General features: G+C 41.4%; 1 protein-coding gene across 4 annotated transcripts in view; it reads left to right on the top strand.

The window, feature by feature from the left end:
• Positions 1-22,481, top strand: part of LOC127006935 (synaptogenesis protein syg-2-like) — an 82,270-nt gene that overhangs the window by 58,412 nt on the left and 1,377 nt on the right. For all 4 annotated transcript variants that reach the window (XM_050877341.1, XM_050877323.1, XM_050877336.1 and 1 more), the window contains 15 exons: positions 3,793-3,922; positions 4,944-5,149; positions 6,182-6,292; positions 6,988-7,191; positions 8,493-8,644; positions 8,975-9,119; positions 9,839-9,969; positions 12,127-12,286; positions 12,426-12,520; positions 12,675-12,876; positions 14,747-14,915; positions 15,635-15,792; positions 16,787-16,902; positions 18,207-18,483; positions 22,028-22,371. In XM_050877341.1, coding sequence (XP_050733298.1) covers positions 3,793-3,922; positions 4,944-5,149; positions 6,182-6,292; positions 6,988-7,191; positions 8,493-8,644; positions 8,975-9,119; positions 9,839-9,969; positions 12,127-12,286; positions 12,426-12,520; positions 12,675-12,876; positions 14,747-14,915; positions 15,635-15,792; positions 16,787-16,902; positions 18,207-18,483; positions 22,028-22,371 — 2,600 coding nt within the window. The remainder of the gene's footprint in view (positions 1-3,792; positions 3,923-4,943; positions 5,150-6,181; positions 6,293-6,987; positions 7,192-8,492; positions 8,645-8,974; positions 9,120-9,838; positions 9,970-12,126; positions 12,287-12,425; positions 12,521-12,674; positions 12,877-14,746; positions 14,916-15,634; positions 15,793-16,786; positions 16,903-18,206; positions 18,484-22,027; positions 22,372-22,481) is intronic.

The following is a 22,481-nucleotide window of genomic DNA, read 5'->3' as shown; positions in this document are numbered from 1 at the left end:
ATGTAAAAATTAAAACGTGTGTGTGTGTGTGTGTGTGTGAGAGAGAGAGAGAGAGAGAGAGAGAGAGAGAGAGAGAGAGAGAGAGAGAGATGATAAAACTTTGATGGTGTGCGGGATGGGAGTGACAAAGGCTCGTTTATCGCGGGAGGAGGAAGGATAATGGTAATTCACGTGTCAAGAAGACGGCCTCATCGTCCTTGTTGAGGCTGCAATTTACGCTTTATGCTCGCAAGTGTCTATTATCCTTGTATATACTCCGTGGTTCACTCGTGAGAATCGTGCCATATTTTACATAATTCGGTGGTCTTTCTCCCCTTTCAGCGTATAGCATGATATTATGTCAAGGAAGGATCATTATTTCATTAAAACTGTCTTCTTCATCTCTCTCTCTCTCTCTCTCTCTCTCTCTCTCTCTCTCTCTCTCTCTCTCTCTCTCTCTCTCTCTCTCTCTCTCTCTCTCTCTCTCTCTCTCTTCTCTCTCTCTCTCATTCAGTTGCAGTCTTTTTTTTTCCGTCTTCGTAATAGCCGTCATTATTAAAATAGTCAGTGACGCTTTTGATATCATCGTCTTTCACATTATTATTTTCTGCATCGTTTTTGCCTTCCTGTTCAACCTCATTTTTTATCAGTTTGTTTCTCCCTTTCTCACCTTTACGGTATCATTGTCTACCCTTTTCATTTTGTTCTTACATATTCCTTACTTTTTTCTCATTTTCTTAATTTTCCTACTCTTCCCTCTCCTCCTCCTCCTCTTCCTTCTCCTCCTCCTCAGAGCTTGCAAAACCCTCATCCGCCAATATAAGCGCGACTATGAGAAGCGAATAGCACGCGAATCAGAGTCTAATCTGAAAAAAAGTTCTTCACTTATATAAGAACAAGAAAGATGTCGAAAAGCAACATCGGTCCCCTAAAAGATGAAAGCGACGCCCTAACACAAGAGAGCAGACACATGGTCGAAATCCTGAACAAGAACTTCGCGTCTATGTTCATCACGGTCGAGAACTCAGAGTCGATACCCGAGATCCCTATTCCACCGAGGGGAATCACGCCTTTAGAAATTGGCTCAATTGACGAACAAGTCTTCTTTTCTCATCTACCTTCTTCTCATCCTCTTTTTTTTATTCTTCTTTCTTCTTCCTTCCCGTCTTCCTCTTCGTCATCGTCATTGTAGTCGTCGTTATCCTCGGCGTCGATCTCGTCCTCGTCCTTTTCCTCGTCGTTGTCCTCCTCCTCCTCCTCCTCCTTTAATCAATTACTCGCGACCCGACTTTCCTATGTGGTAGCAACGAGCTCTCTGTCTGGTTCTCAGGACTGGACTATCTTGCCTTGCGTGGGCTACCCTGCCTTGAGTGAACGACCCTGCTTTGACTGTTCTGTTTCCTGTTAACTTTTTGTCTGCTCTGTTTAACTCGCGTTTACCTCGTGATAACTTAACTTTTTGCCGTGTTTGATAATCGTAGAACTAAGTTGCCAAGTTTATTTTTTCTTGCACTTTTATCACTGAAAAATTTCCCTCCTTTCACATCTTTTTTTCTAAAGTATTAGTACTTCGGTAATCAGTAAACCTTTTCCTCCAGGAATAAGTGACAAAAGTTGTTAAAGTTTAAATTTTGGAGGGAATGTCAGCCCGCCCACGAGACTTTTGCGCTTGGCTTAGCCCTTAGCTCCCTCCAGACTTAATATCTTAATTATCTTCAGGCTGACCGACAACGCTAAAGTTTACGTTCACCCCACGCCTTGCATTAGCGCAGGAAACTGGATAGCGTGATGCTGATTATCAAAACTTAAAATAAGAGCGTGTCCTTAAGCTTTACCTGTACATTTCTTCTAATTATTATTAATGAAAAATCCAGAGCCGAGCAGAAAATGAAAAGAGGATTGAAATAGCGCGCCGGTTCAGGATTAAAATTATAAGCTTATTAGACGGTGAAGGAAGGCTATAGTGCGGTGGCTGAGACTCGGGCGGGAATGGTCGACACCATACACGTTTCCTAAAAGTAAAAAAGTATTTGCCATATCGAAGCAGTCGTGTATTTTTTTTTATGAAAGAATGGGGACTAATTGTTCTCATTTTAACTTGTGCATATATCTTTTTATCTAGATAATATGTTATTCATTGTTTAATAATAACGTGTATTCACTAATAAATTATTGTATTAATCAGAAAGCTTTGCGTATGCTGTTTATATGCGCATGTGATATATTTTTTGTAGATTCTTGCTATTTGTTTTATTATTTCTCGAGCTTTTTCCTTTTTTTTTTTTGGCTACTTCGTACTCACTTAGCTATTTAGATTCATATTCCTTTCAAAACAAATAAACGTTGTCACGCCATATTTTTCATTGTGACAGGTTTTCCACTGAATCGTTGCTTGTTCAAAAGAGGTACGCTGATGATGTATACCATCTACTTAGTTTCTAGGAAGTGCTTTTTTCATGCTCAAGAGAGCCAAGAACTTGATATCATATACATCACGCTGTATCTTAAAATATTTTCTTAGAAGTCTGTCCTTCGTTTCTCTGAGTACACAAGAACATGTAAATCTTAGAATTCAATATTTCCCAAAGCCACGTATCTCGTTCCGACTGACGTAATGTGTGTGGTTTTTGTTTCAACATACCTGGCAATCAACCTCGGCTTCGACATTCATGCATGGTTTCTTTATCCAGTGTAATATTTTGGATCAAGAGACTATTGAGTAGAAGCAAATTATTATTCTATACAATTAGCATGTACGTTGAAAGATACCATTGAAGATAATGTCAAAGATGCTAAAAATCGTTGGTATTGCCATTTTTTGTGCAAGTAAATGAGAAACTGTAGGCCTTTGGGAAAGTTCGGCATGCTGGGATATTGGAAAAATGAAAAACGTTGGAAGTGAACCTGACAAAAAGGCAGGCTCTGTGATTGCAATGTGATATAAACTGTTATAAATCGGATTTACCTTCAGTTCCTCTCGGGATATAGATGATCCGAGCAACTCTACTAGTACAATTGAAATTGTATATGTTTCATTCTGAAATATTTCACACCTTTTTATTTTGTAAATTCACCCTTCCCCCTGAATACAAAAAAAAAAAAACGTTATTTTTTTATGCATACACATTCTCTCTCTCTCTCTCTCTCTCTGACACACACACACACACACACAATGCTGCATTTCTTGTGGCTTCTGTTTTTTCCCTCAGACTGCAGATTAGAAGCGTCTTAATATACACAATTTTGGAATACGATTAAAACATTTTTTTCATTCATGACAAATTTTATGAGTTATGTTTGTTTATATATACGTAAAGGTTTTTTGGAATGATATATCGGTGTTTCTTCATTGACTGAATAAATATTATTTCGTAATGAAACTATTTAGTACAAACACTTCTCTGTGGCTTGTGTACGAATTGGGGATTAGGGTCAGTTAATGTATGGAGGTGTCTTCGTAAACTGTCTAGTGATATTATTTTATTGTACGTATTTACAGTACATGCCAAAACCGTGTAGACGTCCATATTTTATAGCAAGTAAACCACTTGCAAGGCTCCTCGCCAATGTTGGATTGCTATGATGACATGAGTGATGACATAAGTGTAGGCTGCAGTAGTCTCTTATGTGTCATGTAAACGCCTCCTTCCATGCAAGGCCAGAGGGGCTCTCACACCGTTGCCTCATTGTGTTGACAACAGTGGTAATATAACAGTGAATGTCTGAGTATTACCTTGTGTGGTGTGTAAATGCCTCCTTCCATGCGCCACAAGCTAAGCCCCTCACCCGTGTTGTCTCTCTTCCCCTTGACAGACGTGGTGGAGGAGGTGCAAGCCGTGTACGGGGAAGCAGCTCGCCTCCCTTGCAACATGACAGTCAACTCTGGGGACACAGTCTACCTCGTGCTGTGGTTCAAGGAGGAGCTAGCCACTCCCATCTACAGGTTAGTATTTTTTTTCTTTTGTTTTTCCAACAAACATCTAGTCAAGCTTCATGTTTTTTTTCTTCTTCGGTACGTAATACACAAAAGAGTTCAGTAAAGAAAAGGTTATTCCAAAATAGAGAAAGAATATAATGATAAAATAGATACACACGCACACAAACATACAGACATACACATGCTCGCGCGCGCGCGCACACACACACACACACACACACACACACACACACACACACACACACACACACACACACACACACACACATACACATGGGGTGTGTGGTGTGTGAGGTCCTGGCAGTACTCAGATATCGACAATAATGAGCACTTGCTCACGTCGTGAGGGTACCTGCTGGCGAAAGCGAGTCCAGCTCGTGATCAGGCCGTGGTGAATTACACACACACACACACACACACACACACACACACACACACACACACACACACACACACACACACACACACACACACACACACACACACACACACATACACATGGGGTGTGTGGTGTGTGAGGTCCTGGCAGTACTCAGATATCGACAATAATGAGCACTTGCTCACGTCGTGAGGATACCTGCTGGCGAAAGCGAGTCCAGCTCGTGATCAGGCCGTGGTGAATTACACACACACACACACACACAAACACACACACACACACTTTACTGATGCCGTATCTCATTGACTTTAAAGTAATTTCCTGGGATAATTTAACTGATTATTTATTCTTTAATATCATCGTCAAATGCATTTCTTGAGGAACGGAATGCATCAGGTATTTTTCCGTCGATTTTTTCTTGTTTCTTGGAAACAAAGTATGCCTCTTTCTACCGTAGAGTTTTCTCCTATGTCGTGCCTGAGGGGCCTTGTGGATGGCTCCAGTCCGTTAGTGCCGCAGGCGAATTTTATTATGAGTTGCTACCGAGATGTGAAAAGAATATTTATATTATTAGGATGAATAACAGTAGGGGCATAGCAGCTTTCTTTTGAGCACCTGTGTAAGGTGAAGAATGTTTGGCATATGCAGCTACGACGTGCGGGAGCTTCTCCGAGGACAGCCCAAGCACTGGTGGGACGCGGATCTCCTTGGGTCCAGAGCATTCTTCAACGCGGGCTCGTCACCTCACCTCCTGCTGCAGGGTCTCACATCGGCGGACGCGGGCCTCTACAAGTGTCGTGTGGACTTTCAGCGAGAGCCCACCAGAAACACCCGAATTAATCTAACTGTTGTAGGTAAGGTGTTCTTTCGAATATGCTCCTCTATAAGAAAGCAAAATTATTGAAACAGAGCCTTTTTACGTGCATATGAATCACCTTGTAAGGCTAGCAGTATGGAATTATGATTCGTTCAGTTAAACATTCCATCATATTGCTATTCATATCATAGAACGTTTCCATTTCATCAATTTGCCTTCCAATATTTAGGAATCTTGATTACACTATGATTTCAACATGATTCACCTAACAGTGTATATTAAGTATAAATGTTAAATTGTTTCATTCAGTACATCGTAAAGCGCTTATCGTTTCTCTTGGGTCACCACGACGGTACGATCTCTGGTGGAAAAATATAGTTTTGACGACATAAATAGTTATGTAATTGACTTTCTTAAACTGACCAAGGAAAAATAAGACCACCGTAGTTGAAAATTAAGCAACATTTCGCATGTGAAGTCAGCTTAAATCTTGAATTATCTTAGATTAGAAACCCAGATTTATGTCTTTTCATATTTGAGCTTGCTTTCTCATGCTATGTTTTCAGTATACATAGATAGTATATTAAATAAATACAACTACTTATATTATTTGGCAACTCGTTTTTAAAATTATTTTTTTTATGAATTATAACGATGAAAGATTTTGTTCTTAATATTAGTTGTTTGAAGAGTATCGTAGGGTGGGTGAGGCGACGTGCCCCCTGGTGTATACACCCAGTGGTATTAATTAATTGAAGAGTACCAAGTTATACTTAGAAAAAAGACAACGGGAAAGAAGACAATGGGAGGGCCATACATATGACAGCATGATGAAGATAGGAAGTATAGGGAACGTTTGCTAAGAGACCAGAAACTCAATGACCGGCATAATCAAATGGAAACGTTCGGGAGAGGCCGATTTCTTACAGGTGAAATAGTACGGAATCACGAGCATGAACCCTTGATGATAATTATAATCGGTGACAGCAGAAGGCTTCACACATGACATCTCCGTTCGAGTTAGTGATTTTCCATTAATTGTGCTGTTTCCTCGCGTCACTTCCCTCAGTGCCTCCCCGGAAGCTGGTGCTGGTCGAGGACAACGGAGCTGAGGTGCGCAGCTTCGTGGGGCCCATCAATGAAGGGGACGACCTGCACCTGTCCTGCGTGGCCCATGGCGGTGTGTGTGTGTGTGTGTGTGTGTGTGTGTGTGTGTGTAGGGGTGGGTGGGTAGGTGTTCCTTGAATGGGTAATCCTTCACGTCAAGAGCGGTCATTTGTTACTAAGATATATTTTAAGCTAGGAAAAAAAATACTATCTGGAAAAGGAAAAGACCTTCTCCAGAACAGATATAGTGTTGAGTATTTTTGTACCCTTACCTTAACAACGCAAACACTTTTGAAGGATAAACTTACAACGCAAATTTATGAAAAACACATGAATTTTTAAATACTGAGTGTAGAGTCCATATGCTTTATTTTGGGATAACAGAGAAGTGTCATAACTAGAGGATTTTTTTTGTCCCTTTCAATATATAGAAACAACTGAATTTCTATTCGCACCAGAAACAAAAGTATTGTAGAAGTTGTATATAACTTCTTATTTCCATTAGGTTCAGTATGTAATTTTGTCAAACTTTTCTATTTTTCTCGTGCTCGGTTATATAATCTATCGATTGCACCCAACTGCAGGAATAAAATACGCAATAAATAATCTATCAACCATGACCATTTCAGGAAACAGTCATTATTTCAGTCTCTTTGTCTGTCTCCAAGTCTGCTTTCTGTCTGCCCGTCTCTCTCTCTCTCTCTCTCTCTCTCTCTCTCTCTCTCTCTCTCATATCATTCATGTTTCCACGTTACCTTCGTGATACAGGCCGTCCGGCGCCGTCCGTTGTTTGGCTCATGGACAACAAGGTCATAGACGACGTGGTGGAGAGTCGCGAGGGTGAGCTGACCCGCAACGACCTCGCCTTGCGGGGCGTGACGCGGGCCATGCTGCGCACCCAGCTCACCTGCCAGGCCGCCAACAACCAGGTGTCGCAGCCGTTATCCCACACTGCCACGCTGGACATGAACCGTGAGTAGTGGAAGAAAAGAAAGATATTCCCTTGTTGATAATTTCTGGATGATTGTCGAAGGCTATGGTTAATTGTGAAATTTGCACTCATTGTTTATTGCAAAATTTACATTCATGGTTTATTTGTATGCCTATATACCTTTTCTTAAGCAAAATTACTGACTCCAGCACACATTGAAATTTAGAATATAATCATTTTGAAGCGGGTGGGCTTAGGGCTGTGCGGGAAGGGGTTGCAGGCTGCACCCAACCAATCCAATCAGAGAATGGACTGGCTGCTCGCTATTGTTTGAGACACAGAAACTATGAAGATTGAACCCAACAATATTAAAATGCTGATGGGCACGTGCAGCATACAAAGAATTTGTATACGTATAATGTGTATATACGTATAATACGTACAATGTGTATATATATATATATATATATATATATATATATATATATATATATATATATATATATATATATATATATATATATATATATATATATATCCTCGTGACATTCTCTTACTTCTACGTACAGAGGTTTTGTTAAACCATATATTTTTGGGATATAACGTAAATGAAACGTATGAAAATATATTTCAAATAACATGTTGTTGAGGGAATGCTTTTTGAATTGTAAAATAAAAAGCAGCCAAGACAAGCATGGACATTGGGTGCCTCGCTTGGGCAAACATTTTGTATTTTATTTTGTCGGCAGGAGTTCAGTATGGAACGATCAGTTTAAATTATCGTTTAATCCGTCATTTCACGCACCGCATTCCGTATTCCAAAAAATCTAGCGTCCTCTTCCACGGATAGAAGGTCATTCAGGCCTTCACGTTTGAGGATTATCAGCTGTGTAGCGGAAGAAATACGTATAATGTAGTAAGCTACAGTATTAAGGAACTGCACAACGTTCCTGCTGAAGTTATTTGTGCTATTTGTTCGTAAAGATAACAAAGTAAACGTTTAAGATTGCCAGATAAGGCTTTGAAAGTACATTTTTTTTTCCTTTCTTACTGTTAACAAAAATATATATGAATACGCGAATAAAAGAAAGATGAGAAAGAAACAAAGTATATGACAGCTGAAACAATATTTACAAATTCAAACAATATACACAGTTATTGTATTATTCGTGTAAGCTGGGATCCATTTTTTCCTTTTCACCTCTTTCAGTCTCACCTTACACCGAAAAGTTCCATTAAAACAACGCATTCCTTGTACACATTGCGCAGCACGGCGGCAACACAGCCATGCACCGCCAAATATGTTTAGCTGACCTATCATGACCTTCTGCTCCGTCACCAGTTCGACCTCTGGACGTGACTATACATCACATCCGGGAGCCGCTGTCTGCCGGCCGGGCCTACGAAGTGTTGTGTTCCTCGCGCGGCTCCCGCCCGCCGGCTGTCCTCACCTGGTGGTGGGGCTCCGCGAGGGTGCCTGCCGCAGACGACACGGTACGTAGTAAACAGAACTTAATCATCTCATAACAAGTTTCTATAATTTAATAGAATACGAAATGAACCAAACATATCTAGCGGCACCAGCAACATGTCAATATTTTACTATCGTACCTGATGGATTCACTTTCACCCTATGATCATTTACGTCATTTTTTTGGGGTATAGCAAAACAATATTATTATTATTACATATGCAGGCATGAGGTAAGATTGCATCACATCGCTTTAGTTGCGCAGGAACTGATGAACAGTAGATAACGGGTTAGTCGACTAAAAAGCATTTGATAAAGAACATAAGCCAGTGGATATTTTATCGTCTTTCCAGACCTCGCACGGCGGTAACGTCTCGTCCTCGATGGTCAGACTCACGCCAAACGCCTCGGATGACGGGCGGCTGCTGTCCTGTCGAGCAGAGAACCGTAACCTGCCCACAGCCGTTATTGAGGACACGTGGAAACTGAGCGTCTACTGTAAGTATGCCGCTGACCTCGCTCTGGTTGCACATTATTTACGAAAAATATTTATCACCCTGAACGTATGCATAAGTCAGTATAAGAAAAGAAGAAAAAAAGAAAAATTAGTGTTCCGAATCCATTTCCTAGAAGTACACCCTTAACCCGGTAGCAGGGGGGATCATGTTTCTTAATGGTCCCTCCAAGCGAGAAAAATGAGAAAAAATCACCCCTCACACAAACCATTTCATAATATATATCAAAGCATTTGTGATCAGATTATGCATCATCTATATTGGGGGGTTTATATCATGGCACAAATTTGGCCCGTCGCTGCTACACGGTTAACCATGTACCCTAGGTAAAGAAAACGATCAATCTAAACATTCTAAACACGCACTCATATGTGTTATTGTTTTATATTACCCAACATCTGAGTAATTGTTTATTTTGAAGCCATTACACCATCATACATATAAAACATTGGCCATTGATCAAAAACTTATCATCAAGCACATCATTATCGCCAGTGGTCTTGTCATACCTTTTGATTTGTTAGTGTATTTATATTTCCCCCTTTCGTTCGTCTACTCTAAAATATTTCATGCGTAACTTGCCTTATTATTTTACAGGTAACAGTGATTTTATTTGATTGTCTTCTTTTTATTTATTAACAGTTTTAATCTCAGTGCCTTCGTTCTCGCACAAGCTTTAGCCTCCTTCCTTCTTGCCTTCAGACACCCCGACGTCGGAAGCGGTGCTCGGGGCTTCACTTAACCCGCAGAACATCCGGGAGGGGGACGACGTGTATTTTGAGTGTCACGTCAGAGCCAACCCGCGGGCGTACAAAGTCGTCTGGAAACATAACGTGAGTAACAAGGCCTGTTAGCGCAGCCAAATAAGAATATGCCATAAAGGACCTTTTACGATTGTTTTCTAATGAGTCGAACTCAACTGTTAGATGTTTCATCAACCTGAAAATAGTATGTATTTGTAAATGCTTGGTGTGTGCAATGTCTAGGTGAAAAGAACGTTCTTGAAAAAATACTTTATCTATTATGGAACCATCCTGTACCTCTAAAATATCCTTTGTAGAGAAGAATAAAAGTAATAAAGAACTTTCTCAAGCTTTGATGATATAGTTTTGTTACAAGGTTTGTACAGAAAACTTGACACACTGTAAGCGCTAGAGTGGCAAACAGACTAGTTTCAAATAGATCGATTTATGTAGATGTTCAGACCATGACCCAAACAAAGTCAGCTATTCCTAAATATAAATATTGGGATATCACGGCCAGTAAGGTGCTAGGATGACTGGTGCGTTATCCCGTCAAGGGTTATGTGCCCCTGCATAGTGCTAGGAGTCAGTTCATCACCTGATTTTGGTTGGGTTGGGTGGTGCCTACAACCCTCTGTAAAACACTCAAGCCCCGCTAAAAGCAAAATAAAAGTTAGAGGTCGAGGCTTACGCTATGATACGGTTCTGCTGGGGGCCTCCCACACTGGGGGCTCCATCGATACATCCGCACCATGTGAGCCTGCCGCCTACGATGGGTGTAGGACAAACCACGTGGGATCCTTAGCCCCTTTGTTTAGGAGGTGGCCGGGGTGGCGCAAATGTGGCATCTGGCCGCAGAACCAGACCCGAGGTTAATTTTCGAAGGGCTCTTCGTTTGGACTCCTGGAATGTCTTAAGTCTCTCAGAGGATCACTGACTACCAAACCTAGCGAATAGGCTGAGAAGGCTGAAAGTAGGACTCTGAGACGAAGACGCCTGGCAGTGATCAGTAGTAAGGAGTACACCTACTACTGGTCCGGCATTGGCGATGGCTCCCGTATCAGTTAGGTAGTAATAGGCATCTCCAGTCAACTGATGCCAGTTGCGGCTGTGGTCACTCCGGTTGGTGAGTGTATAATGTGAGTGAGGCTGAAGCGCACCTTGGCCTTCATGTTTTATTGCAGTGCACAGTCCTACTCCAAACTTGGCTCGGAATTTTATATGATCCAGGAGGTTGATAATCGCAGTGTCTTGGTATCAGAGACCAGAGACCACATCCTTGGAAACACTCGTTGGAGGATCTTGTAAATCTGCAGGGTTTTCCAGAGTGCCGGTTGTTTTGCAAATGATCATAGGTTTGTTGCTGCAACACTCAAACTTTGTCAAGTCAAGAAGTATCTGAAGATGTAATCATACCATGATTTATCTCTAGAAACTGAAAGTTTCGACGTGTACTCATGAGTGGGCATGAGTTGCATTGTAAAGGGCGTGAATCGACGTAACCCCCGGTGTATGCCCTTACTTATTAATTGATTGATCAAGACGCTGCATCTCCGCCGTAGATAATGTTGAGGTGGAGGAAATAACGGTGTGTTTGAGTCTAAATATATCAGTCGTGTTGCATTATCGTGCTAAATCACTAATGAAAAGCAGGCAGTCGGAATGTACATTATTATGATTATGCTTTGAGCCATTATCATTTGCTTACACTGTGTCACTGATCATAAGAAGTTTGCATTTATTAACATTCGTGAGGCCATTAATGATTTTAAGATAATCGATCGATCTCTAGAAGGCAACGTTTCTGAACATGTAATATCATCGTACATATAATATCATCGTAGGGTTTCTTACACATCATCCTGGTTCCTTGTCACTGAACACCTAATTTAGCAATATTCTTCGCATGGTGGGGAGAACAAAACTATTTGCGCATTCTATGTAGGGTGACTAATTTCTTGCATGATGGCATATAATATTATGTTTATCTCTTCAATTATAACTTCGCTTATGAAACTCACCGTTCTGTTTGCTATATTCGGTGCCTCAATATATTGATTGGGGGGTTTAAAGTTTCACGTGATTGCGGTAGCAATATTAATGTACATATTAATTAGGTTCAGTGTCATCCTTAAGGGTTTACATTTCATGAACTAGATGGCATTTCCCGTAGTCCTTACCTGCCAGTAAAGGTAAGCTGTAATTCATTTATTTAACATAATTGCGTGTTCTCATCTTGCGTCACAGGGCGTGGAAGTGCGGCAGGAGCGGGCGAATGGCATCCTACTCACCAACAGGAGTCTGGTGGTGCAGGAGGTGACGAGGACCCACGCGGGACGATACACCTGCCAGGCCAGCAACGTCGAGGGAGACTCCACTTCCCCGCCTGTCATCCTGGCCGTGCAGTGTGAGTGAGCCCTTTGTGCTACTGCTCTGTGTGTGTCGCAGGAATAATTTTTGTAGCATGTATTTACTTTGATTAACAGCTTGATAATTTAGACAAACAATTTCGGCTACCTGCATCTAACCATGTCTTATACGTGTAGATGCGCCCCTTTGCCGCCCCGGCCAGGTGAGTGTCTATGGAGTGTCTAAGCTGGAGGACGCCCACGTCACCTGTCAGGTGGATGCCGTGCCCCAGGTGTGTACCTACGTACTTCCTAGCGCTTGTGAAATAATGATGACAAGATTTTACGTTAGATATTGAGACAGCTAAGCTGCCAGAATGCGTAAGGCGGAGATCAGAGGACCGGTGAAGCACGTCGAAGTAACCCTGGACTGTCACTCTGCTACAGGTGACACGCTTCTACTGGACCTTCAACAACACGGTAGAGAGCCTCGAAGTACCGCAGGAGAGGTTTACGGTGGGGCTGGGAGGTCGTAGCGTCGTCATCTTCACGCCGACATCAGACCTCGAGTATGGAACGCTGCTGTGTGCCGCCGAGAACATGGTCGGGAGGCAGAAGGACCCTTGCGTCTTTCATATCATACCTGCCAGTAAGTACTACCTCCACCATTCCCTTCTCCTCTCCCTCCATTACTTCTTCCATTCTCAGAGGACTATGAGGCCCCTTCCATACTCCTTGATGAGAAAATTTTGGAATAATGCTAGTCTTGTGGGTTTCCTTGTCCCCATATTACTTTTCTGTTTCTAGTCGTTGCCTCTTTAATAGTTCTAACTGAGTATTCGTCTGTCTGCTTTTGACTGTCTGTCTGATCGACTCTTTTAGTCCATCTGTCTGTCTGTCTGCATTTGTCTGTGTGTGCTATATACGTACTTCTGTGTCTGTTTTACCTGAATGTTTGTGTCTTTGTCTGTTCGTCTACCATGATGATTGTGTGTCTGTGTGTGTGTGTGTGTGTGTGTGTGTGTGTCTCTCTCTTTCTTTCCAGTCACATTCGAGGTGAGGCACAAGAGCACTAACGCCCCAGGTGCTGCAGGTAAGACGACAAGAGGCAACAATAACAAAACAATATATACGAAATAATAACAAGCATTATCCTTATTGTTTTCTTTTATTTGAGGACCGAACTAATTACTCACCAGGTATTCAATTTGCAGGAGTAATGAATACATACTTTATGAAATGCATTACTAAAACAACTCCGATTGCGCAATTGGAATGTGAATACGTTAATATATTTTATCCCTTAAAGAAAGAGGAGCACACAACTACACTCTCTCTCTCTACATATATATATATATATATATATATATATATATATATATATATATATATATATATATATATATATATATATTTATTATTATTTTTTTTTTTGCAAAAGTTTCCCCGTACAATGTAAAACTATCCGATAGAGAACTGGCTAAATTTACAATAATAGTTTAGACTTTAGAGTACACATAAGAAGAGCTATATAATATACATATGTACAGTCAACATTTTATGGGAGCGTAGGTGTAGCAACCTATGGGTGGCGACCTTCATTTGCTGAGTGGACAGTTTTGTCACACACACACACACACACACACACACACACACACACACACACACACACTCACATAAACATACATACATCTTTATATCTCTTAGCCCCTCTTCACTCCCGCCTCATAAGGTCAAATGCAAAACTGTAGAAGAATAAAAAAAATCCCACTACAAAAAAAGGTCCCTGACATGCGCGTTTAACATCTTTTTTTTTTTAAACACAACACATGATTCGCTGATTTTCCGATTGAGTAGTATGTTTGCAGGCGAGTATATTTCATGTGGGTCATTCGGTCAGATGGATATTATTGATAAAGTATATTTAGGACATCCTGTAAAATTCTGATGGATTCGTAACACAATCCCAAACATGTATCTGCACCTGTGTACATGTCTCAAATAAATGTTAGCCGAAAAACATAAATAATTTGTAGTCCAGTGCGGTGTCATTTGCACATCTGCATCCTTTTTTAAACCACAACTGTCTCTACCGAAGATTGTTATGAATGTGACGTAATAATAGTGGTAATAATGCAAATACTCTTACTAACGATAAGAATTAGATTATTACTAATGCATCACACATAAAATGCCTTCCTGGGGACGAGCGCCTCAGCTGCTAACTCCTCTCGTGTCAGGAACGTCGTCAGTTTGCGTTGTACTCTTGGCTCTTTTTGAGGTATATCATTATCTTGCCCTCCTTCAGTCTTTTTTTTTGTGGCATCAATATCGGGTTATTGTAGCGTCTATTTCATTCCAAGAAGAACCAACATTACCACGCATTACAAACGTGATGTAAATGTTGATTACGCAAGAATTTGCCTTTTGGGTGTCGTGTAGTTATACCTTAATCGCCGTGACTCCAACAACACACCGCCCCATGACCCAATCGATTTTTCTTTTTTTTGATGTCCTAGCCAAACCTGAAGCCCCGACCAATTGTTCGCTGTACAACGTGTCCTCGAGTAGCCTGACGGTGTCCTGCTCGCCGGGCTTTGATGGCGGCCTCAACCAAACGTTCGCCATGGAGGTGTACGGCACCAATCCTCACTCCCTCAAGGCCAACATCACCTCCAACATCCCGCGGTGAGTGTCACCTCCAGAGCGTGGCTAATGTACCTCATCATACTAAGTGAGAACATGCAAAAATATAATAGTAGTTATGCCTGCAACGCCGTCGCCCAAATGAGTGAACCACATAGGTGTTACCAAAGAGAAAATACCATTTATGATACTGATTCTTATCCATACACTGAAGTGAACTTTTTTACTATACATGTCATGATAGTACTAATTGCTACCAATACTGTTTGAATCTGTAATGGTTAAGGCACATAATAAATGGAACTGATTTATTAGCATTAGGTTTTCATAATTTCAATTAATTCAGGTTCGTTGAATAATATATATATATATATATATATATATATATATATATATATATATATATATATATATATATATATATATATATATATATATATATATATATATATATATATATATATATATATAAACTTGAAGTGATATTTGCTGAGTTTCTACATTAATATTTTTGGGGGGCAATATTCATCATCTGTTCACTAAACACTCCTTTCAAAGCCTTTGTAGAGAGACGGGTATGAAAATCACATGAAGCGTCAGCTTAAAGGTGATATCATCAACATGGTGTTGTATATAGACTGTGGCGTGGAAGGTAGATAGCCTCGAGTAGTGAACACCGCCATTGGTGTCGTCGTATGTTACTACCTGCTGCGGAAAATAATCATTATCAGTCTTCTCTTTTGTGCTCTCCAACATCCCAGGTTTGTGGTGACCGGACTAGATAACGAGTCTGAGTTCCAATTGATAGTGTATGCCGGCAACTCCAAAGGTCGCAGCAGCATCACCCGCCTCGTGGCCATCACCCAAAAGCTACCGGTGAAGCAGCTCGAGACGCGCCTCAGCAACAGCGGCAATGATGGTGAGTGTTTGAGATGAGGCGACGCGTGGGTACAGGAACCAGATCGAAAATAATTGTTTGTTTGGGAATGACGGGACGATAACCAACCGTGCCACGAGGCAAGGTCGCACTCTAAACACTACTGCTTTATGAATCGTTATTCGTATGTCTGACAAACCGTTAGTGAAAGCCACATAATTTATGGTAACTACAGTTTTTTTTCCCCTCCAATTGTAAAGGTAATCCAAAAGACTGACAAGACAGTGTGTGGAGGAAGAAGATTTGATGTTGTTAAACTGTTCAAAGTGAATGAAGGTGCAATATTAGCGTATGCCCAGTCATTCACAAAACTGTCCAGATGAGACTCGGTATGGGCGTTAGTGTACATAAAGCTTAGTTCATTGATGAAGATGCGATGGGTGACCATAGGGATGGGATACATATAATAAGTCTTCCTGTCCGAGAGGCATATAGCTTGGGGGAGAGAGATATAAATAATGAAAGAAAGTGGTTTGGAAAGCTCCGGGAAGAATTCATTGTTTAATATAATTGAGAGACCATTACGTGTGTCGGAATAAATAAAACGGTGATGCTGAAGGCGTTTGGCAAATCCATATTCCTTCATTGGAGTCAGGAAGCCAGGCGCTGGTAGGGAGGCCGGAGGCAGGTGGCGTCTAATGGTGAGAAGGGTTGTCATGAGCTGGGAAATTAGCTATTCATAGAAAATTCGGCCTTTTAGTCGTTGACTTTTTGGACACAAGGGAAAGAGGGAAAATAATGTTTCTCCAGGCAAGCGAGGTCCCTAATGTTGTTATAATTGTAACTGATGTTTGCTGAGTGGTGCATTTTGCGAGATTTTTTGGTTGCTTTCACCTTTCTCATACATTTTTTTTCTGAGAGCGTGTCAGTGTGTGTGTGTGTGTGTGTGTGTGTGTGTGTGTGTGTGTGTGTGTGTGTGTGTACTCATACAGACACACACATACACACACACGTCCCCTTCCCTCATTCCACACAGCGGCGGGGGTGACGCAAGACACTCCTTCAGACGCCTTCAAGCCTCTGTTGGGAATCTTTGGCGGCGTGGGACTCATCGCCGTGCTCCTCGTCGTCATTGCTGTCATCGTCATCAAGGTAAGAAAATGGAGGAAGGGGAGAAGATGGAGGAGGAGGAGGAGGAGGAGGAGGAGTAACAGAAGGGTAAGAACTATCCAGCCTCTACCTCACCCCGTCACACCGCCGCCTCTGTTTTCATAGCGTTATGGATCCTTTAAATGTTGATGTTCACAAGCCTGGCTGTTTTCAGGCATATCAATGTTTCCGGTTTCCTTTCTCGATCATATATATATATATATATATATATATATATATATATATATATATATATATATATATATATATATATATATATATATATATATATATATATATTGCGCTTCAAAATTAATAAACCCTTTTAAACGAAGCATTTTTTTTTTTTTTTTTAGCATTAATATTCGATGGGAGTGATGATGACGCTTCCAACTTGCTTGTTTGATTAGGGTACACAGAGGACCAGGTGGATAGATTACATCAGAGTATTTACTGGAGCACGATGCAGTATAATAATAACAAAGAGAAAGGTGGAGAATCTTGGGGAAAACCTTTGTCCCGCAGTGGACTAGTAATGGCTGACGACAATGATGATAAAACTTATGGTGACTTAGCACTAGATCCACACGCAGGCCACTGCTGTCTAGGCGTGTCTTATAGTCAAGCACGTAAATATTTCCTATACATGGTCAGGAATTTAGTTTCTGAAAATTGGAATCAAACTGTCCATTTTATTAATATTACTGCATGATACTAAAATTATCATACAAAGTCTCATGCATATATTTACTTATACTCAACAAATATGATTCAAATCTAGTAGCGTGTTATCCGATGAAATCTGAAAAAAATGGACTGCGCTCTTTCCGTATTTGCCCCGACTTTCTCAGACAACACTCCAGACGTACTGCATACATGCTTGGAGCCGCAGAATCTCCAACGCTGTGGGATGTCTATTCTTGTTTGGCTTTTGTTTTTTTTCTTTCGCTTATAGTAACAGTAGTAGTAGTAGTAGTAGTAGTAGTAGTAGTAGTAGTAATAGTAGTACTGGTGGTGGTAGTGGTAGTAGTGCAATGATAATAACAACTGCATTTCTACTACAACTACTTCATCTACTACTATACTTCTACTACTACTCCTGCTGCTGCTACTACCACTACTACTACTACTACTACTATTACTACTACTACTACTACTACTAATAATAATAATAATAATAATAATAATAATGCTAACCACCGTTCCTACAACAACTGCTACTACTACTACTACTACTACTACTATAGATGCCGCTGATGTAATAAGTCGCTAAAGTAAGAGACCACTCCCTTGTGTTTGGCGTGAAGGTTCAGTGCAGTGCCGAGGCGAGGAGGCGGCGGGCGCAGGGCGAGGGGAGTGACGGTGAGGATAAGCGGCAACGACAAGTCAAATCCAAAAAGCAGCTATCGCAAGACTTCGAGAGGCACCAACTGACCGTGAGGAGCAGCAGGAGTGAAGACGAGATACCCAAAGACGCCGGTGCTGGCCCTGTGAATACCGGGGAACGCTACGCCGACTACCGCCCAGTCCACCTCCACCAGCACCATGACGACCAGAGTCCCGACGTGGTGGCCTGCAGCGGAGGTACGTTCATTCCTTTTTACTCTGCATTTGAAATTGAAAAAGTAATTGTTTTTTTAACGTTTTTTTTCCTATCCGCACGTAGGTTTTTCCAAATTTACTTTCCTATATATACTCTTTTAAGATTTATCGAATTGTTTGAAGATATTGAAGCTATTATAACTGGATACTTTGTTTACATTGTTTTAGGAAAAGTGTATATAGTTCACATTACAAGAATTGGGAATCGACACGGAGCTGAGTGTAATATATAATTCAGTTTTCTTCGTGTTACTGATATTTCAGAGGGGAGTACACACCAATATATTTATTAACTAAATTGAATAATACAGTACTGTGAAACTCGGACTCTACACATTTAATGTCGTATATGATATTTTTTATTAGGATGCATACTTTAGATCTCAACTGCTCCCTCTTTAACAAACGCAAAGATCCACGTTCCCCAGCACCTCCCTCATGACGCAGCTCCACCTGGACATATAACCGACCCCTTCCACCTACCATATAAATGATGGTTCTAATGTTTGAAAGGAGTCCTAAGCGGCACGTATTTTAGGCGATAATGCCACTGCGTACTTATAGTTGATATGTGCCTCGTTTTTGCCAAATATTTTTGGTGAAAATTCAGTTGCTGAGAGCTTGATATCATTTTTTTTTTTTAATGAACAAGGAGAATATTCCAGGTCCCAGACAGACAAGAGAGAACAAATGATTGGATGTATCGTTCGTACCTATCACGGGCCACGCACCATATAATGAATATGTGTCAAGCTTTCAGTAACACTATTAAATGTATCAACGGCAGTAATGTCATTATGATAAATTGGAAGTTTTTTCTTGATGGCAGTATTATTAAATGAATAATAAATGAGCTTTGGACAAGAATACAATCAGCAATGGAAAAAAGTCGACCTACATTTTTTTCCGTCGTCTTTTACTACGGAAGTGACGAAATACTCCGTTGCCATGGAAACACTCATTTGACTGAGATCCCTTTATCAAGCATGTGATGGAACATGATATTTTATTTATTAAAAACTAAATATACGTATGACGCATGACGTTATATTGATATAGAAAATATTAATTGTAATTTAAATGTCACCAGCGAAATTGTCAACATAAACTATATCATGGTTTCAACTAGCCTACTCCCTGCGTCCCGTAATGAACATATCGAAGCTGTTTACGTTCCGAAATCGTATATAGAATAGTTTGATGTTTTAACGAATTATGTTACCTGTATGTCCTTCCTTAGTACTTCTTATGAACTTTTTCATCCTTAACTTTATATGATAATATATTGCCATTATGTAAAAGGTGTTAATAATTATGCACAGCGGCACGGCAGACTGTGGAATGTCAGAGGTTACTCGCATCACCTGCGGAGCATACAAAAGCGGCTACAGAAACGGCTAACCTCATCCTTTTTGAGAAGTATGTGAGCTACTTTTATGGTGCTGTTTTGCGAAGTTTTCTTCGTTAACTGACAGACCTCCGGCGTTTTGTTGAAGCCATCTAATACGCTCCTAGAATAACTATTGGCTCTACTGCCTTCACATTCTCCATCAGCACCATATTCACTCCGAAGCGGCTACTTAGACCGTTTAATGTAGTCCAAACACCTCTTAGCGGCAATGAATAGGGAGTAATTTTCATCAACTTAAAGAATTTTGGGAGAAGCGAAGTTGTCCATGTTGGCTACGGGTTGTGGTTAACTCGTGCGTAAGGGTTTTGGACAGTAAAGGGAGCGCGGGAGGGGGAGAGGCATGCAGTTAGCAAGTTCAGAAGAGCAGTCAGCGTGAAAATATCGATAAAAATATAAAGAGATGCAACATGGCGGCGGAATTTAAGAGGTAGAAGATTATCAGTAAGAAGAGGAAAGCTGATGAGACGAAGAGTCTTCCACTCTGTCCAAGAGAGCTGTGTGAGTGGAGCCCCCCACACGTGAGATGCATACTCCATACGAGGGCGGACAAGGCCTCAGTATATGGATAGCAACTGTGCAAGGGGGAAGAACTGGCGGATACGATACAGAACGCTCAACCTCGAGGAAGCTGATTTAGTTAGAGAGGAGATGTGAAGTTTCCAGTTAAGATTTTGAGTTAAGGATAGACCGAGGATGTTTGGTGTTGAAGAAGGTGACAGCTGAGTGTTGTTGAAGAATAGGGGATAGGTGTTTGGAAGATTGTGACGAGTTGATTGGTGGAGAAATTGGGTTTTTGAGACATTGAAGGACACAAGGTTCCTTTTACCCCAATCGGGAAGGATAACAAGGTCTGAGGTTAAGCGTTCTGCTGCCTCCAGTCTGGAGTCTTGTAATTCCTGTTAAGAGGGTCTTCTGTTGAAAGAAGTTGAATAATGCAGAGTGGAGTCGTCAGTGTATGAGTGGATAGGACAGTTTGTTATGGAAAGAAGATCATTAATGAATAACAGGAAGAGAGTGGGTGATAGGACAGAGCTCTGTGGAACACCACTGTTGATAGGTTTAGGGGAAGAACAGTGACTGTCTACCACAGCAGAGATAGAACGGCCGGAAAGGAAACTGGAGGTAAAGGAACAGAGAGAAGGATAGACTCCGAAAGAGGGGAGTTTAGAAAGCAAAAAGTTGTGCCAGACTCTATTGAAAGCCTTCGATATGTCTAGCGCAACTGAGAAAGTTTCACCGAAACGGCTAAGAGAGGATGACCAAGACTCAGTTAATTAAGAGAGAAAGAAGATCGCCAGTAGAACGCCCCTTGTGGAACCCATACTGGCGATCAGATAGTAGGTCAGAAGTGGAAAGATGTTTTTTAATCTTCCGGTTAAGGACTGATTCAAAAGCTTTAGATAGACAGGAAAGTAACGCTATAGGGCGGTAGTTTGAGGGATTGGAACGGTCACCCTTCTTAGGCACAGGCTGTATGAAGGCGTACTTCCAGCAGGAAGGAAAGGTAGATCTTTACAGGCAGAGGCGAAAGAGTTTGACCAGTCAGGGTGTCAGCACGGAAGCACAGTTTTTAAGGACAATAGGAGGCACTCCATCAGGTCCAAAAGCCTTCTGAGAGTTGAGGCCAGAGAAGGCATAGAAAACATAATTCTTAAGAATCTTAATAACAGGCATAAAGGAGTTGGAGGGGGGATGAGTAGGAGGAATGTGCCCAGAATCGTCCAGAGTGGAGTTTTAACAGAAAGTTTGAGAGAAGAGTTCAGCCTTAGAGACTGATGAGAAGGCGGTGCTGCCGTTAGGGTTAAGGAGAGGAGGAAAAGATGAAGAAGTTATATTTAAAGTATTTACTTTCAGTATGTACTCGTACTTTTAGTGTGCGATAGATAAAACACATATGAATGGCACGTGATTAACTGTTGGTTCGTGTGGAAAGTGCTGGGCTTAGGACAGGATCTAGCACCATAGTGGAAATGGGTCGAAGACAGTAGCTGAAAGAGGAATCATAGACCAGAGAATACTAAGTCACGTTTAAATTACCCTCAAGGGCCACGATGAGCTTATCAGACCTAGTGAGATGCAATACTGACGAGAGTGTCTTGCACTATTGTGTTTCAGATTTCGATGACGTGAACGTAAGTATCCGGCCAGGCGGCGCGATGACTCTGATGGCCGAGCACCTGCCTGCCTCACAACACCTGCAGCGCCCCGTGCCCTGCCACCACCCTCCGTCTACGCTGGTTCAACATACTCACCAGCGGCAAAAGCAACACCAGTCACCTTCACCTTCGCCGCACAATCAACAACAACAACAACAGCATCACCAGCAACAGCAGCAGTCTCCTCTCCTGCTGCAACATACTAAAGACCCCATACACTACTCATTAGCGACCCCCGGCATTGGAAGCCATGAATTCCACCACCCTCACCCTCATAGACAGCCTCATCTAGCACCTGCCAGAGTGAGTAACGACGCTGCTCCCTTAGAGTAACTGTATATGCTAAAAAGTAAAGCATTGGTCACCTGAAAAGAATGATACGTTCGTAAAATGTGCTCACAGAGAATATTGTC

This window comes from Eriocheir sinensis, chromosome 3 (assembly GCF_024679095.1).
Source record: "Eriocheir sinensis breed Jianghai 21 chromosome 3, ASM2467909v1, whole genome shotgun sequence".
Classification (NCBI taxonomy): Eukaryota; Metazoa; Arthropoda; class Malacostraca; order Decapoda; family Varunidae; genus Eriocheir; species Eriocheir sinensis.
The sequence above is the reverse complement of the archived record's forward strand: the minus strand, read 5'-3'. Positions and strand labels throughout refer to the sequence as shown.